The sequence below is a fragment of the Scyliorhinus torazame genome, chromosome 12, assembly GCF_047496885.1.
Source record: "Scyliorhinus torazame isolate Kashiwa2021f chromosome 12, sScyTor2.1, whole genome shotgun sequence".
Lineage (NCBI taxonomy): Eukaryota > Metazoa > Chordata > Chondrichthyes > Carcharhiniformes > Scyliorhinidae > Scyliorhinus > Scyliorhinus torazame.
Window position 1 is genome coordinate 20,777,731 of NC_092718.1, and position 18,238 is coordinate 20,795,968.

The 18,238-nt window shown below is 47.3% G+C and overlaps 1 protein-coding gene across 4 annotated transcripts in view; it reads left to right on the forward strand.

Moving 5' to 3' along the window:
* ctc1 (CTS telomere maintenance complex component 1) overlaps window positions 1–18,238 on the forward strand; it is an 89,953-nt gene that overhangs the window by 27,137 nt on the left and 44,578 nt on the right. For all 4 annotated transcript variants that reach the window (XR_011933861.1, XM_072470512.1, XM_072470511.1 and 1 more), the window contains 2 exons: window positions 830–1,007; window positions 3,305–3,505. Coding sequence is in view for 3 of the 4 variants with exons in the window: in XM_072470512.1 (XP_072326613.1) it covers window positions 830–1,007; window positions 3,305–3,505 (379 nt within the window). In the remaining variant the exon portion in view is untranslated. The remainder of the gene's footprint in view (window positions 1–829; window positions 1,008–3,304; window positions 3,506–18,238) is intronic.

Genomic DNA, 18,238 nt, shown 5'->3' on the forward strand with positions numbered 1-18,238 from the left:
ATAAACTCAAGAAAATGCTTTCTTTTACATCTCTCACTTTGACTTATCCTTTTCTTTTATTCTCTTTCATTTTCCCTTTTCTGGGACGGGAGGTTCAAATATATGAAACACAAAGCATATCAATTGTTTCAATGCAAATGTGCCAGATGTCTTTTCAAAATAAAAATATTCTTTGCAAAGCCGTTCAAAACAGATATAAGGGGGCCATTTGGCCCACCGTGTGAATGCTAGTTAAAAAAGAGTGTGCCATCCAATCCCATCCTCCTGATCTTGTAGGTTATGGTACCTTGAGTGCATTCCGAAGTTTTTATTTATTGATTTCTGCCTCTTATCATCCATTCAGCCCGTGAGTACAAAATCCTTCCCCAAAATCCCTACTTTCCTACCTTTGGATGAACCTTGGTGCTGATATGCATGTAAAAATGTATTTTTTTAAAATTACACATCTTATTAATTTTCCAATATGTTTATATATCTCTTTACTAGACCTGTGTGCCTTAAATCCAGGAAGTTAGCTCTGTTGATGTGTTTATTTGGCTTTGTAAATGATCTTTCTCTTCTTCTCTCCTCTGTCTTCCAGTTGTTCTGAAATGTCTGCTTTTAAGCATTGTTTTTGCATATAAGATACCGGTCACACTCATAGTTAACTTTGATGGTTACAGTTTTGGCAAATACACAGCAAGAACAAATGTCTTTGCTATCGTTCTATTCCGTTATTTATACATTCGATCGAGATTTGGGACAATTATTAAATGGAAAAAGTTAAAAGAAACCTCTTGCTGTTCTTGTTTTATAAGGCGTCACTCATCTCTTTCCCTATGTGTTGCAGATTTTGCCCTTGCTTCCTCACAAAGCAGCACATGGTAATGTGTGATATTGATACTGGGGTTATTGGGATGTTTTTCAACTCTATTCTGAAATATGCCAGGTGGAATTTAGCAGCTAGACCAAGGAGAGACATATACCTGGAGATATTGGCTGAATCACATCACTGTCCACTTAAAGAGGTGTTTATATTTTAAATTTTGTTAGGTTACAGTATATTAAGTATTGTGTTTTAATTGTTGGACGTTTACAACATGAAAACAGGCCCTTCAGCCCACTTGTCTATGCTGCTCAATTTTTACCACTAAGCTAATCCCAATTGCCCGCATTTAGCCCCTAACCCTCTATACCCAGCTTTCCCATATAACTTTCTAAATGCTTTTTAAAAGGCATAATTGTACCTGCCTCTACTACTGCGCCGGGCAGATCGTTCCAGACACTCACCACCCTCTGTGTGAAAAGATACTTGACTCCTTTAAAAAATATATATATATATATATATATATATATATTTTTGTGCTCCAGATAGGGGCAGCACGGCCACACAGTGGTTAGCACAGTTGCTTCACAGCTCCAGGGCCCCAGGTTCGATTCCCGGCTTGGGTCACTGCAGAGACTGCACGTTTTCCCTGTGATGTGTGGGTTTCCTCCGGGTGCTCCGGTTTCCTCCCACAGTCCAAAGATGTGCAGGTTAGGTGGATTGGCCATTCTAAATTGCCCTTAGTGTCCAAAAACTTTGGCTGGGGTTACTGGGTTAGGGTGGGGGGGTGGGCTTGCGTAGGGTGCAGACTCGATGGGCCGAATGGCCTCCTTCTGCACTGCAAATTCTTTGATTCTATAATATCCTCAGCAACCACTGTGTCCCCTGCCCAATTATTTTCCTGACAATTTTATTCTCTATAATTCTGCGGATATCAGCAGTATTTTAATACTTTGCCCGTGTGACTGCTCTTCAGCAGAGAGCTTAGACAAGTGAATCCTGTCAGAGAGAATCAGAGTTGAACCCAATCCTCTCCGTACTTTGAACATGCCTCAAGAATTGAAAACCAGAAACCTGGCCAGTTTTTATCTCCTCTAACCTGTGGACTATAATATTGCTTTTACTGAGTCAGTAAGACAGCATCTGCCTGGTCTGTATTGTTCAGCTATTCATTAGGCTAATCAACTGAGCATTGACGCAGCTGATACTGCATAAATTGAAATTATTAAGCTGGAGAGTAAATTGTACATGTGGCATATTGTACATCGTCTTACTTTATCCTGTCACTGACAGATGTACCTCCACCAGCCTAGGTCCCTCCTCTAGAACTTTGTCCCTAAGCCTGTCAACCTCCTCAACCCTTGCCCAAACCACTTATTTGACCAACCTCTTTGTCATTCCTTCCAATATCTCTTCGGCTAGTAACTCTTTTTTTGATTGCACCTCTCAAGTGCCTTGGGAGATATTTCAACGTTAAAGACATATTTATTAACGGTATCTTTTGGAAATAGTTTATCTGCTCTTTTTGCTTTCAATTATTCATTGTTAAATATAATTTTTCTGTAACGACAATGATCTTTGCTTCCCCAGGAGGCATAGTCACTGTTTTAGTGTAGGAAAGAAGGCAGCAAGCTCAAATAAATACCAATGTGATGATGTTTACCAGATAATCTGGTAATCAGGGGAGGCTGTGGTGTAGTGGTATTGTCACTGGACTAGTAATCCAGAGATCCCGGGTAATGCTCTGGGGACCCGGGTTCGATTCTGGGCGACTCCCTGTGGAGTTTGTACGTTCTCCCTGCGCCTACGTGGGTTTCTTCTTGGGCAGCATGGTAGCACAGTGGTTAGCACTGTCGCTTCACAGCTCCAGTGTCTCAGGTTCGATTCCCGGCTTGGGTCATTGTCTGTGCGGAGTCTGCAAGTTCTCCCTGTGTCTGCGTGGGTTTCCTCTGGGTGCTCCGGTTTCCTCCCACAGTCCAAAGATGTGCAGGTGGACTGGCCATGCTAAATTGCCCTTTACTGTCCAATGGTTAGGTGGGGTTACGGGGATGGGACGAGGATGGGGTGCTCTTTTGGAGGTTGGTGCAGACTCAATGGGCCAAATGGCCGCCTCCTGCACTGGAGGGATTCTTTGATTCTATGATTTGGAAATCTCCAGTCCTCTGGCACCTCCCCTGAGCTAAATTGCCCCATATTGTCTGGGGATTTGCAGATTAGGTTATGGGATTACGGAGATTGGATGGGTGGGGGGGAGGGCGGGTTTGGGCATGGGTACGGTGCTGTTCCAAAGGGCAGGTTCAAACTCGATGGGCTGAATGGCCTTCTGCACAGTTGGGATTCTGTGATTCTATGATGAGATTTTTGTGTTTCTGGTGTGGGATCTGAACCCCCAGTCACCTGACTGAGGGAAGGAGTGCTCCAACTGAACCACTCCTGCATTTGTCTCTTTTCTTGTGATTTGATAATCTACTGATTTCATTTCATTTTGTTTCTCTTTAGATTTCACAACCACATTTTCCATGTCAGAGTCCGTCATTATCAGAATTGTTATCTCTTGCTGAAGAACGAGCTTGGAGAGATCTTGACTTGGCCTCCTTGTTGCCAGATGCAGAGATCAAACACTTGATAGCTCAGCAGCTTAACAGTAAGCTTGCTTGGTCGTTTGATATTTTAAACCCTGAAGATTTCCAACCCCAAATGGTACTTTGAGTATTACTTTCAATTTAAATAACGGCAATAACATTGATTTGCTAAGTCATTACAATGGTTTTGATCTTTGGTTTTAATGGCTTATTTGTTGGTCCTCTTCCTGCACCTAATGTGCATAAGGCAGAGGGCTCATCTATTCCCAAGGTAGTTTTTCTCTGGAACGAGTGGCTAGATTGCCATAAGAGGCTTATAGCTTAAAGGGCACCACTCCACATCAAGAATGGCTGATCAGGAATCTCTCCCGCTTTTACCACCTTTCATTGGCATGTGTTGGAAGGATTTTGCAGGTTGATACTCATCCTGTTTGGCCGTGTTCTGAATGCATCTTCCTCGGCCATCAATCCCTGGGGTGGGACTCGAACCCAGAGCTTCTGACTCGAGGCAGAGACAATATCCACTGTGCCACAAGTCCTCTGGTTAATATGACGAGTTAATTTAATCACGATTGGTCACTTGAAGTCAAAATGCTATTGAAACAAGGCCTGCTGTTTTTGGTTGAAAAGTACTGTTTTCTCCACTGATTCTTAGTAAACAAGAACATTACTGTTTGATCAAGCACTCAGCTGTACTAACGAGTAGACCTCAGTTTTAATGTTGGACCTGTGCTAAGTTAACTAATGTCAGCTAGGGCACTGGTTGTGGTGCCATAGTTGGCCTCAGTGTCACTGAGGTAGAGAGAGGTGGAAATCAGCGTAAATCCCCTATTTCTGATCACTAACAAGGTACCCCTATTGTTAAGTACAGGCACATTAGAGCCATTTAGCCCATTGAATCTATGCCAGCTCCTGCAAAGTAATATAGTGGTCTATACCAATCGTTGCTAGGTCTTCCCAAACCTGCAACTTTATATCCTTTGGGACTTATCAGTGGCGTAATGTAGGGAAAAGACATGCACGAGATGGCTCCCACTAAAATACTGTACTTTTTGCCCCTTTTCTTAATACCCTGGGTTGTTTTGTCTTGAAAACCCATATAGTTAATGTAATAAGGATCGTGTATGACTGAAATGCCCAAAAAAGTCAGGGGAAAGGTGAAAAACAGAAGTTCATCATTGGAGTCTGAGGCCTCTTCGAGTTCATTGGCAGGTAAAATAGCGGGGTCAGTCTCTGGTGCTCCAGCCACTCCACCAACAGCTGAGGTGTTTTCTAGTACATTGGCGAAGGAATTTAAAAAGCACCGATGAATTGTGTCGGAGGATCCCCAGAAATCAATGAAAGAGGCCTTGACCCCCATTCGAGCAACTGGGGAAAACCAAAGAAACAGTGGAAGTCCATGACACCACGTAATAAAGATATGGAAGGGGCCCTTTTGAGCCACAGTGATTGAATTGCCTCGCTGGAATTGGAACTATCTTCGGTGGCCAATGAGAAGAAATCCTTGAAGGCCAAGATGGGCGGCACGGTAGCATAATGGTTAGCACAATTGCTTCACAGCGCCAGGGTCCCAGGTTCGATTCCCGTATGGGTCACAGTCTGTGCAAAGTCTGCACGTTCTCCCAGTGTCTGTGTGGGTTTCCTCCGGGTGCTCCAGTTTCCTCCCACAAGTCCAAAGATGTGCAGGTTAGGTGGATTGGCCATGTTAAATTGCCCTTCGTGTCCAAAAAGGTTAGGTGGGGTTACTGGGTTATAGGAATAGGGTGGAGGTGTGAGCTTAATTCGGGTGCCCTTGCCAAGGACCGGTGCAGACTCGATTGGCCGAATGGCCTCTGCACTGTAAATTCTATCAATGACCTAGAGAAAAGGTTTAGGAGGCAAAGTATTCAAATTGTAGGGCTGCTGGAGAGAATGGAAGGCCACATGCCCACAGAGTACTTTGCAGGTATGTTTGGTAAGATCCAGGTGATGGTGGATTCACATCCCCTCCTGAGTTGGACCGAGCCCATCGTACACTCCGGCCGAGGTCTCGTCCTGAGGATCCACCGTGTGCGGTAATAGTGAAGTTTCACAGCTTCAAGGGGAAAGAGAGTATTTACTGGTCAACCCTCCTTAATTGTGTACAATTCTGGTTGCCACACTACCAGAAGGATGTGGGTGCTTTGGAGAGGGCACAGAAGCGGTTTACTAGGATGTTGCCTGGTATGGAGGGCATTAGCTATGAGGAGAGGTTAGATTAACTCAGTCTGTTCTCACTGGAACGACGGAGTTTGAGAGGGGACCTGATAGATGTCTACAAGATTACGATTGGCCTGGACAGGGTAGATAGTCAGATGCTCTTTTCAAGGGTGGGAGAGTCAAGTACTGGGGCACATAGGCTTAAAGTGCGTGGGGAAAAGTTTAGAACAGATGTGCGAGGCAAGTTTTTTACACAAAGGATGGTAAATATATCGAGCATGCTGCCTAGGGACGTGGTGGGAGCAGGTACGATAGCGGCATTTAAGGGACATCTAGACAAATATATGAATAGGGTGGAAATGGAAGAATATGGACTCCGCAGGTGCAGTTGGTTTTAGTTTAGGCAGGTACCATGGTCGGCACAGGCTTAGAGGGCCAAAGGGCCTATTCCTGTGCTGTTTTGTTCTTTGGAGGAGAGCCCAACTGGGGATGTTGCCTTTTCGCCTTGCCAAGACTGGCTTTTGTTATCTGGGGTATGGGTGGCCCACAACTGGATCTCGCTTCATAAATCAAATTGCACTAATCTGGTGGACAGTATCAAAACAGACTTGCAGAGGTGGGATAATCTCCTCTATCCTTGGCGGATAGGGTTCAGACTATTAAAATGAATGTGCTCCGAGATTTTCCTTTTTCTTTCAGTGTCTCCCCATTTTTTTCCCCCCACGTCCTTTTTTTGTTAAAGTCAACAAATTGGTGTCCTCTATTTGAGCAGGTAAGACTCCCAGAATTTGTGGGTTTTACACTGAAGAGAGTCGGGGGCCTAACCCTACCCAATTTATTGTTTTACTATTGGGCAGCCAATATTCGGAACATATGGGGACAAATGGAAGCGAGCCCCTGCAGTGCTTCTAGTCTTTGTGCACTAGTTACTGCACCATTGCCTGCTTCCCCAGTGAGATTGCCCTCTAATCCAGTGGTGGTCTCCACAATAAGGGTTTGGAAGCCGTCCAGGCAACATTTCAAGCTCTGATCCCTGACTTTGCTAGTCCCCATCTGCAATAACCACCTTTTCCTATCCGCTGGTTTGGACCCGATGTTTAAGTCTTGGGAGGAGAAGGGCCTGGAGAGGTTTGGAGATCTGTTTGTTGAGGGAAGGTTTGCTCGTTTTAAGGAGTTGGCTGAGGAATTCCAGCCACCTGGTTCCAGTCTTTCCAGATATTTTCAGTTCGGGATTTTTCATGCAAAGTTTCCAATCCTTTCCTTTGGCGCCACCCTCTTTGCTGATCAAGAAGATTCTATCTCTGGCTAGACCTGGCGGGGGGTCTATTTTGGACATATCTGGCCATATCCTTTCAACAGATTCTGATCCTTTGATTGAGTTAAGGCTGAAATGGGTTCCATTCTTATTGGTGAGGTATGGAGTGAGGCCCTTCCCAGGGTCAACTCCACATCTTCATGTACTCGGCTGAATTTGATTCAATTTAAGGCTTTGCACAGGACGCATCTGACCAGAACTCGGGTGAGCGGATTTTTCTCCGGGGTTCAGGATAAGTGCGAGTGCTGCTCTCGGGGGACAGCTAATCATACACCTATGTTCAGGGCCAGCATGGTAGCATAGTGGATAGCACTGTGGCTTCACAGCGCAAGGGTCCCAGGTTCGATTCCCTGCTGGGTTACTATCTGTGCGGAGTCTGCACGTTCTCCCCGTGTCAGTGTGGGTTTCCTCCGGTTTCTTCCCACAGTCCAAAGATGTGCAGGTTAGGTGGATTGGCCATGCTAAATTGCCCTTAGTGTCCAAAAGGGTTAGGAGGGGTCATTGGGTTAGGGCGATAGGGTGGAAGTGAGGGCTTAAGTGGGTCGGTGTAGACCCGATGGGCCGAATGGCTTCCTTCTGCACTGTATGTTCTATGGTCCTGTCCCAAGTTGATAAGCTTTTGGGCTTCTTTCTTTAATGTCATGTCAGAGATACTCCGTGAAGACTTGGATCCATGTCTGCTGGTGGCCACATTTGGGGTGTCGGATTTGCCCGTGCTGCAGTCTGGGGTGAAGGTGGATGTCTTCGCCTTGGCCTTATTGGTAGCCCGGAGGCGAATTCTGCTTGGGTGGAGGTCTCCTACTCCACCTAGTACCTCGGCTTGGTTGGGTGACCTCATGTCTTTTCTGCATTTGGAGAATTCTATGATTCTGAGAAGGCCAAATACACCATCAGGGCGTCGGGGGAGGGGGATCAACCTCAGATGGCAGCCATTCATTTTCTTTTTTAAAGAGTCCGTCATCGTCAGCTGTTGGGGGATTTAGTTTAGTTTTTGTGTTAAAGTTAATGTGTGTTGTGTTTTTGTTTCTTCTATAGTATATTTATTTATGTTTGATTGTTTTGGATGGTTTTGTTTACGATGGAAAATTTTTAAGAAACATTTTTAAAAACACTTCCACCTTCCTTTTGAAATCATTGATTGTTTCCACTTCCACCACCCTCATGGCCGGTGAGTTCCAGGTCATTATCACTTGCTGCATGGGGGAAAAAAGGTCTCATATTCCTCTTGCATCCCTTTCTCAGGACTGTGACTCATTGTTCCCCAATCCTTGTACCATTAACAGAATGGGAGCAGTTCACTATCTTATCTAACTTTGTACACCTCTAACAAATCTCCTCTTGATCTCCTTTGCCTTTGTTGGCTGAGGACATGCATGGGTTTGGAGATGCATCCCCAATATGGTGGATTTGCCTGCAGAACCTTGTGAGCGTGTTAAAAATAGCCACTCGAGCATGGTTTTGTAAGCTGCTGTGGATTGTCACACTATTGAGTTAATTTGAGAGGAGAAAAAGGATGGAAATAAAAATTGCTGAAGTAATTTATCCTTGCCACAGGGTGGCGCTGTGATGAGCTGTATTGAATTTGTTGTCATCCTTGTTTCAGTAGAAACAGTCTGTTTAATGTGCAATGCCATCCAACGCTTGATGTGGGTATTGCTATATCACAAATACAAAAGCTTGCAACAACATGCAACAATGTAACGCTCAGCAAAAACATTTTTTGATGGAAATAATAGTCTGGAGAAGCTGGTTGGACATCTCCTGTGCTGCTAACATTCTATGATTCTATAACAGTGAAGGAAGTGCAGTCTTGCAGAGAAAAATGTGGTTGAAAATAACATTTACACATTTTTTGATGGCTGTTGGGAGTAATCACTTACACTAAATGCTGGTTTTGGACCAGTAACCCACAAAATAATAACCAGAGTTGGGTACTTCTGCCAAGTGGGAAATTTGGCATGAGCCTCCCTCAAGGTCAGGCCTTCCTGCATTGAAATAGAAACCTGCCACCATTTCTGCTACTGTATATTCTTCTCAAACTTTGATGCCCCCTCTTTCAGTGAAGCAGTTGAGGCTCCTTCATTAAATGTTTTTAAGATAAAGATAGATAGTTTTTTGAAGAATAAAGGGATTAAGGGTTATGGTGTTCGGGCCGGAAAGGGGAGCTGAGACCACAAAAGATCAGCCATGATCTCATTGAATGGTGGAGCAGGCTCGAGGGGCCAGATGGCCTACTCCTGCTCCTAGTTCTTATGTTCTTATGTTCTCTTGGTCTTTCACCTATGGCTTATTTTATGTTTTTTTTAACATCAGTTTGATGTTCCTAATAGCACTGTGGGTATACTTACAACACCTGGACTGCAGTGGTTCAAAAAGGAAGCTCACCACCATTTTCTCAAGGGCAATTAGGGATGGACAATAAATGGTGCCCAGCCAGTGACACTCAACTCCTGAAAGAAACAATAATAAACCTCATAGTACTTCTTGATTTATGTCATCTTTTCTCCTGCTTTTGCCCTGTGCTGCACACCTTGCCTCTTTAAACAGTGTATGATTTTTTTTTAAAAATCTTAACATGTGGACATTACAACATACAACGTATGTTGGCTATTCTATATCCAAATGAATGCTAGTGTTATTATGACATTATACATTGTCAAATAAGCAGATTATATGGCCATGATAAAGTTTACATTCCACAAATCGTAATAAGAGTACACTATTCCAGTGTAAATACAACAATGGAAAACCTGCAGTCCAGTTTTTAAGGTAATATAAAATACTTAATTTCAAATCATGTGATTTGACTGGGAGCTTTCCATACGGGAAGCTATCTGCTGTTGAATATAGAATAAAACTGCTTCTTAAATTCCTGTATACTCTAGGAGGAATACCACAGATTGGACTGTGTGCTGTGGATTTACCATCAGATGTGGTGCTTCCAGTTCATGAAGTTCTGGTTCTATCTTCAAATGGATTCCAATGTGCCTTGTCTTTGAAGTGTGAACATTGCATATATATTTGCACTGCTCTAATTAACTAAATAATAATTGGGGGGGGGGGGGGGGGGGGGAAGAGTGATGCAGTGGTAATATGCCTTCTGTGCCTAATTGCACTGAGGTGACTGGGTGGCTCATTGACCCTCTTAATCACATTTTGGTTTGATGTTTTGAGTTTCATTTGTGATTTGTTTTTGTTTAAGGCAGTATCCCTTCAAAGAGCTCTCCCTTTTAATTTGTGTCACAGTTCATTTGATTTAGTTTACTTGGTTCTTTATTTTGCACCAAAATAGTGATAGTGCAATTTAATTCTTAATCCAGAGTCCTAAATTAATGTTCTGGGGTCACAGGTTCAAATCCCACCATGGCAGCTGGTGGAATTTAAATTCAATTTACAAAATATGGAATTTAAAACTAGTCTCAGTAATGGTATTGTCATTAAAAAAAAAAACATCTGGTTCGCTCATGTCTTTAGGATGACGTTCAGTTTGGGTTCTGCCTGGGCCACTTGGCTCCTGACCCCATCACAGCCTTGGTTCAAACATGACCAAAAGAGATGAAAGTGCGGTGACGTGAGAGGCACAGACCTTGACATCAAGGCAGCATTTGATCATGGAATCCCATAAAAACTGCAGTCAATAGGAATCAGGGGGAAATTCCCTATTGGTTGGAGTCATACATAGTAGATCATAGAATTTACAGTGCAGAAGGAGGCCATTTGGCCCATCGAGTCTGCACCGGCTCTTGGAAAGAGCACCCTACCTAAGGTCCACACCTCCACCCTATCCCCATAACCCAGTAACCCCACCCAACACTAAGGGCAATTTTGGACACTATGGGCAATTTAGTATGGCCAATCCACCTAACCCGCACATCTTTGGAATGTGGGAGGAAACCGGAGCACCAGGAGGAAACCCACGCACACACGGGGAGGATGTGCAGACTCCGCACAGACAGTGGCCCAAGTCAGGAATCGAACCTGGGACCTTGGAGCTGTGAAGCAATTGTGCTATCCACAATGCTACCGTGCTGCCCACAAGTACAAAGGAGGATGCTTGTGGTTGTTGGAGGTCAAACATCTTGGCTCCAGCACATCACTATAGGTGTTCCTCAGGATAGTGTCCTAGGCCCAACCATCTTCGGCTGCTTCAGCAATTACCTTCTTTACATCATAAGGTTAAAAGTGGGGATGTTCACTGATGACTGCACAATGTTCTGCACCATTTGTGACTCCTCCGACACTGAAACATTCCATTTCCAAATGTAGCAAGACCTGGACAATATCTAAGCTTGGTCAGACAAGTGGCAAGAAACATACAGGTCAGAAGCTAGGAATGCTGTGGTGAGTAACTCTCCTCCTGATTCCCAAAAGCTTGTTCACAACTGTAAGGCACACTTCTAGAGTGTGATGGAATACTCTCTGCTTGTTTGAATGAGTACCACTCTGACAAAACTCGAGAAGATCGACACTATCCAGGACAAAGTAGGCCCTCTTGACTTACGTTCCAATCACTAACATTCATTCACTCTGTCTCACTGATGGACAGTAGCAGCAGTGTACACCACTTGCAAGATGCATTATTGGAATTCACCAAGAATCCTTGGAGAGCACCTTCCAAGCTCACAACCACTACCATCTAGAAGGACAAGGGCAGAAGTCCCCTGGGAACACCACAACCTGGAAGATTAATTCCAAGCACTACACTTGGAAATATATGAAGAGTGAAAGAAGTGAAGTCTTGGAGAGAAAAATATTGTTCCAAATAACAGAAAATGTTTTGTTGACCATGGAAGCAATTGCAATTGCTTACACTAACTGCTGCAAGGAAGTTCAAGAAGCGGGTTGGGGGGATTGACACAGCCTTACTTGACCCCAGTTCAAACGTGAATTGGGTCTGTGGTGAATCCGTTGGTCAGGATGAGAGTTTGTATGTCATCATGAAGCAGCTGGAGGAGAGTGACAACTTTTGTGGGCAACCGCAAAAGAGGAGGACTCTGCACAATCTCTGTCAGTTGACAGTATCAGATGCCTTTGTAAGGCCCAAGTACAAGTGTTGGTGCTGTTCTCGGCATTTTCCTTGTAGTTGCTGTGCAGCGAAGATCATGTCTGATCCGCATTGCCACTCTGGGAGGAGCTCTTCAGCCATAGAGAAGAAGGCGGTGAAAAAGGACTCTTGCGATGTGGCCGACAATACAGGAAATTCTTTAGTTATTGCATTTGGACTCGCCTTTCTTGAAGATGGTCACGGTTATGGTGTCTCTCAGATCTCGTGGCATGTTTTTCCAGGTAAAGGAAATTAGGTCATGTATTTGTGCCAATCGTGCTTCTCCGCCATGGTGTTCCATCTGTTCCTGACGTCTTGTTCTTTAGATGTCAGATAATCTTTTCTACCTCATGCCAGGTTGGGGTTGTATGGACATGGTGGCAGATAGCGTGCTGTGGGTTGGAGTTGAGGACACTTGCATTGAAAACAGAATCTCTGTTACGAAGATCTTCGAAGTGCTCCTTCCAGTGGGCGCTGACTACCTCTCTTATTGATGAGCACCTCCCCGTTCTTGACCAGTAGTGGGGTGGGGCCTTAGGTGCTTGGGCCACAGGAGGCCTTGACTGCGCTAAAGAACCCTTGTGTCATGGTTGTTAGCTAACTGCTGGATCTTCTGCGCTTTCTCCACCCATTACCTGTTCTTTAGGTAGTGCATTTAGCAGTCTATAGAGCTGCTTTCTTGCTCTCGAGTTGGGTTGCTGTTTCAGGTTTAGAAAAGCCTTGCGTTGGGGCTGATCAGCTCCTGGTTGTTTTCATCGAACCAGTTTGGTGTTTCCTGGTTGAGTGATCAGGTGTCTTTGCAAGTGGATTCCCTGAGGTCAGAGCAGGTGCTTTGGACACTCGGCATCTCTGGGTCATCGAGAGATTATCAGATAGGCAGAGAAGCACAGGCTGAATAGGTCTCTCTTATCAGGGTCTTTAAGTGCCTCAGCATTGATTTTCTTGCTGTATTGTTCCTATTACCATTGCAGTTTTGGGGCTACATTGATTATCACTGAGTGGATTAGATGGTGGCTCTTCCAGCAGTTGTCAGCTCCTGTCCTGACGCTGGTGATACATGCGTCCTTGCGGTCCCTCGTTCGAATGATATCGGACACATAATTGTACTGTAGTCGTTTCTCCTCCCCACAGAATCATAATCCCATGGATTCATAAAGTGCTGGTTTCCACACGTGCTGCTCCACTCTGCGGAAAGCGGCCGCCCTCCCGCGTTGGTTAATACTTGGTTTGCTGCTATTCGCCTGCGCTGCTCCACACTGGGTCCCATGCTGCTCTACCGCGCTGCTCCACACTGGGTTCCGTGCTCTCCTCCCACGTTGCTCCACACCCACGTTGCTCCACACTGGGTTCCGTGCTCTCCTCCCACCCTGCTCCACACTGGGTCCCATGCTCTCCTCCCACCCTGCTCCACACTGGTTTCCGTGCTCTCCTCCCGCGCTGCTCCACACTGGGTTCCGTGCTCTCCTCCCGTGCTACTCCATACTGGGTTCTGGACTCTCCTCCCATGCTGCTCCACACTGGGTTCTGTGCTCTCCTCCCACGCTGCTCCACGCTGGGTTCCGTGCTCTCCTCCTGTGCTGCTCCATACTGGGTTCCGTGCTCTCCTCCCGCGCTGCTCCACACAGGGTTCCGTGCTCTCCTCCCACGCTGCTCCACACTGAGTTCTGGGCTCGCCTCCCACACTGCTCCACACTGGGTTCCGTGCTCTCCTCCCGCGCTGCTCCACACTGGGTTCCGTGCTCTCCTTCCGCGCTGCTCCACACTGGGTTCCGTGCTTTCCTCCCGCGCTACTCCACACCGGGTTCCGTGCTCTCCTGCAGCAGTGCTCCACATCAGGTTCCGTGCTCTCCCACACTGTTCCACACTGGATTCCGTGCTCTCCTGCAGCACTGCTCCACACTGGGTTCCGTGCTCTCCTCCCACGCTGCTCACACTGGGTTCCGTGCTCTCCTCCCGCGCTGCTCCACACTGGTTTCTGTGTTCTCCTCCCGTGCTGCTCCACACTGGGTTCCGTGCCCTCCCTTCAAGCTGCTGCACACTGGGTTCTGTGCTCTCGTCCCACGCTGCTCCACACTGGGTTCCGTGCTCTCCTCCCGCGCTGCTCCACACTGGGTTCCGTGCTTGCCTCCCACGCTGCTCACACTGGGTTCCGTGCTCTCCTCCCGCGCTGCTCCACACTGGTTTCTGTGTTCTCCTCCCGTGCTGCTCCACACTGGGTTCCGTGCCCTCCCTTCAAGCTGCTGCACACTGGGTTCTGTGCTCTCCTCCCGCGCTGCTCCACACTGGGTTCCGTGCTCTCCTCCCGCGCTGCTCCACACTGGGTTCCGTGCTCTCCTCCCGCGCTGCTCCACACTGGGTTCCGTGCTCTCCTCCCGTGCTGCTCCACACTGGGTTCCGTGCTCTCCTCCCGTGCTGCTCCACACTGGGTTCCGTGCTCTCCTCCCGTGCTGCTCCACACTGGGTTCCGTGCTCTCCTCCCACGCTGCTGCACACTGAGTTCCGTGCTCTCCTCCCACGCTGCTCCAGACTGGGTTCCGTGCTCTCCTCCCATGCTGCTCCACACTGGGTTCCGTGCTCTCCTCCCACGCTGCTGAACACTGGGTTCTGTGCTCGCCTCCCACGCTGCTCCGCACTGGATTCCGTGCTCCTCCCGCGCTGCTCCATACTGGGTTCCGTGCTCTACTCCTGCGCTGCTCCACACTGGGTTCCATGCTCTCCTCCCGCGTTGCTCCACACTGGATTCCGTGCCCCTCCCGCGCTGCTCCATACTGGGTTCCGTGCTCTACTCCTGCGCTGCTCCACACTGGGTTCCATGCTCTCCTCCCGCGTTGCTCCACACTGGATTCCGTGCTCTCCTGCAGCACTGCTCCACACTGGGTTCCGTGCTCTCCTCCCACGCTGCTCACACTGGGTTCCGTGCTCTCCTCCCGCGCTGCTCCACACTGGTTTCTGTGTTCTCCCGTGCTGCTCCACACTGGGTTCCGTGCCCTCCTTTCAAGCTGCTGCACACTGGGTTCTGTGCTCTCGTCCCACGCTGCTCCACACTGGGTTCCGTGCTCTCCTCCCACGCTGCTCCACACTGGGTTCCGTGCTCGCCTCCCACGCTGCTCATACTGGGTTCCGTGCTCTCCTCCCGCGCTGCTCCACACTGGTTTCTGTGTTCTCCTCCCGTGCTGCTCCACACTGGGTTCCGTGCCCTCCCTTCAAGCTGCTGCACACTGGGTTCTGTGCTCTCGTCCCACGCTGCTCCACACTGGGTTCCGTGCTCTCCTCCCGCGCTGCTCCACACTGGGTTCCGTGCTCTCCTCCCACGCTGCTCCACACTGGGTTCCGTGCTCTCCTCCCGTGCTGCTCCACACTGGGTTCCGTGCTCTCCTCCCACGCTGCTGAACACTGGGTTCTGTGCTCGCCTCCCACGCTGCTCCGCACTGGATTCCGTGCTCCTCCCGCGCTGCTCCATACTGGGTTCCGTGCTCTACTCCTGCGCTGCTCCACACTGGGTTCCATGCTCTCCTCCCGCGTTGCTCCACACTGGATTCCGTGCTCCTCCCGCGCTGCTCCATACTGGGTTCCGTGCTCTACTCCTGCGCTGCTCCACACTGGGTTCCGTGCTCTCCTCCCGCGTTGCTCCACACTGGGTTCCGTGCTCTCCTCCCGCGCTGCTCCACACTGTTTTCCGTCCTCTTCTCCCACGCTGCTCCACACTGGGTTCCGTACTCTCCTCCCGTGCTGCTCCACACTGGGTTCCATGCTTTCCTCCCGCGCTGCTCCACACCGGGTTCCGTGCTCTCCTCCCACGCTCCTCCACACTGGGTTCCGTGCCCTCCCTTCAAGTTGCTGCACACTGGGCTGTCCCCCCCCCCCCCCCCCCGTGCTGTTCCACATTGGGATCCCCACCCTTCCTTGTGTTGCTTCGGACAGGGTTTGGCCCCCTTTTCCCACGCTGCTCCACACATCTTTTGTCTCTGCTGTCCTTAGAGCAACTCCCATTCTCTCTCTCTGCTTTTATCCAACATTGTTTCCGTCAACTTTCATAGTCTCTGCTTTTAACTCCCCCTGCTGCTCTCTGTGATTCTCACGCTGAAATCCCATTGTATCTTCGATTTTAACCCCTACTGCTGCTATCGCTGATCTCATTATAGCCTTGATTCAAACATGGATAAAACAGCTACCTCAAAATGTGGTGATATCAGGGCAGCATTTGACCAGTGTGAAATCAAGGAGCTCCAGAAAACTGATGTCAATAGGAATCGGGGGAACACTCTCCATTGGTTTGAATCATACCTAGCACAAAGGAACACAGTTGTGGTTGGAGGGAGTCAGTCGTCTCTGACTCAGGATATCAATGCAGAAGTTCCTCAGCATGGTGTCCTCAGCTCAACCATCCTCTGCTGCTTCGTCAATGACCTTCCCTCCATCATGGCGACATGGTAGCACAGTGGTTAGCACTGTTGTTTCACAGTGCCAGGACCTGGGTTTGATTCCAGGCTTTGGTCACTCTGCGGAGTCTGCACGTTCTCCCCGTCTGTGGGTTTCCCCTGGGTGCTCGGGTTTATTCCCACAAGTCCCAAAAGATGTGCTGTTAGGTGAATTGGACATTCTGAATTCTCCCTCCATGTACACGAACAGGCACCGAATGTGGCAACTAGGGGACTTTCACAGTAACTTCATTGCAGTGTTAATGTAAACCTACTTGTAGTAGTAATAATAATAATAATTGCTTATTGTCACAAGTAGGCTTCAATGACGTTACTGTGAAAAGTTCCTAGTGGGAGTGAAAAGCCCACTTGTGACACAAATAAAGATTATTATTATTATAAGATGAGTGGGGATGTTCACTGATGATTGCACAATCATTCGCCGCAACTCCTATACTGAATCAGTCTGTGTTCATATGCAGTAAGACCTGGACAACATTCAGGCTTTGGCTGACAGGTGGCAAGCAACATTACGCACCACAGAAGTGTCAGGCAATGACCACTTGTCATTAGTCAATTGATCAATTGAGAGAGAGTCTAACCATCTCCACTTGATATTCAATGGTGTTACCATCTCTGGATCCCCCACCATCAACATTACCATTGACCAAGAACTGAACTGGACTGACCATATAAATACTGAGGCTGCAAGAGCAGTGGTTCAAAATTCTGTGGCAAGTAGCTCAACTCCTAATTCCCCAAAGTCTGTCCACTCTATAAAGCATAAGTCAGGAATGTGAATGAATACTGTCTACTAGCCTGGGTGAGTGCAGCTCCCAAAACACTTAAGAAGCTAATCACCATCCAAGACAAAGCACCCCAGTTGATTGGCACCCCATCCACCACCTTAAGCATTCACTCCCTCCCCCATCAACACACCGGGGCTGCAGTCTGTACCATCTTACAATTTGCATTGCAGTAACTCCCAAAAGCCCCATCAACAGCACCCTCCATCACTGCGAACTCTGGCATCTATAAGGACAAGATGTTCTTGTAGGATGGATGGGAACGCCACCTGCAAGTTCATCTCCAAGCGATACACCATCCTGATTTGGAAGTTTATTGCCATTTCTTCACTGTTGCTGGGTCAAAAACTTGGAACTCTGTTCCTAACAGAGCTGTGGGTGTACCTACTTCAGTATAGGAATGCAGCTCACCACCACCTTCTGAAGGGCACTTAAAGATGACAATAAATGCTGTTTTAGTCAGCAAAACCCATATCCCTTGAACGAATAAAAAAAATTGTTAAGAATCTGAATTAGAACAGGGAATTGCACAAAGATCTTCAGCAGAACAGACAGATTGACATTTTACGACCACACTGTACTCCTCAGAACTGAAACTTGGAGGTTTTACTGACCATCTCTGTTTTTTTTCCTGATTTCCAGCATTGGGTCTCCGTCCAGTATAATCCCATGGATGTCTGGAGTGCATTTTGCTCCAGCTCATCCCCATTCCCTGTTTAGTTCACACCAAAGTGTTCAATGTTTCTCCAGACTATGCAATCTACTGTTCGCAACTTTGCTTCATCTGGACATGGTGGAGCCAAAATTTTAATTTTTTTGCTGTGTAGTTCCTCAGTTTGAGACAAAATATTACAATTTCACAAAGCCATTGCCATATGTTGCTGAAATCCTAGTAGAATAAATGGCTGCAGTGTAGTTGTGTGAAATCTCAGAAACCCACCTGTGGGTTTCTCGAAGTGGCAATGTTGAAAATGAGAAAAAATACTTCATGGTATGACATTCCTTGACTCAACAACACTTTACAACAATTATTTCTCGCTCCTCCCCCACTGTCCTACCAGCTGGGTGAACTACACTAATTAGATTAATC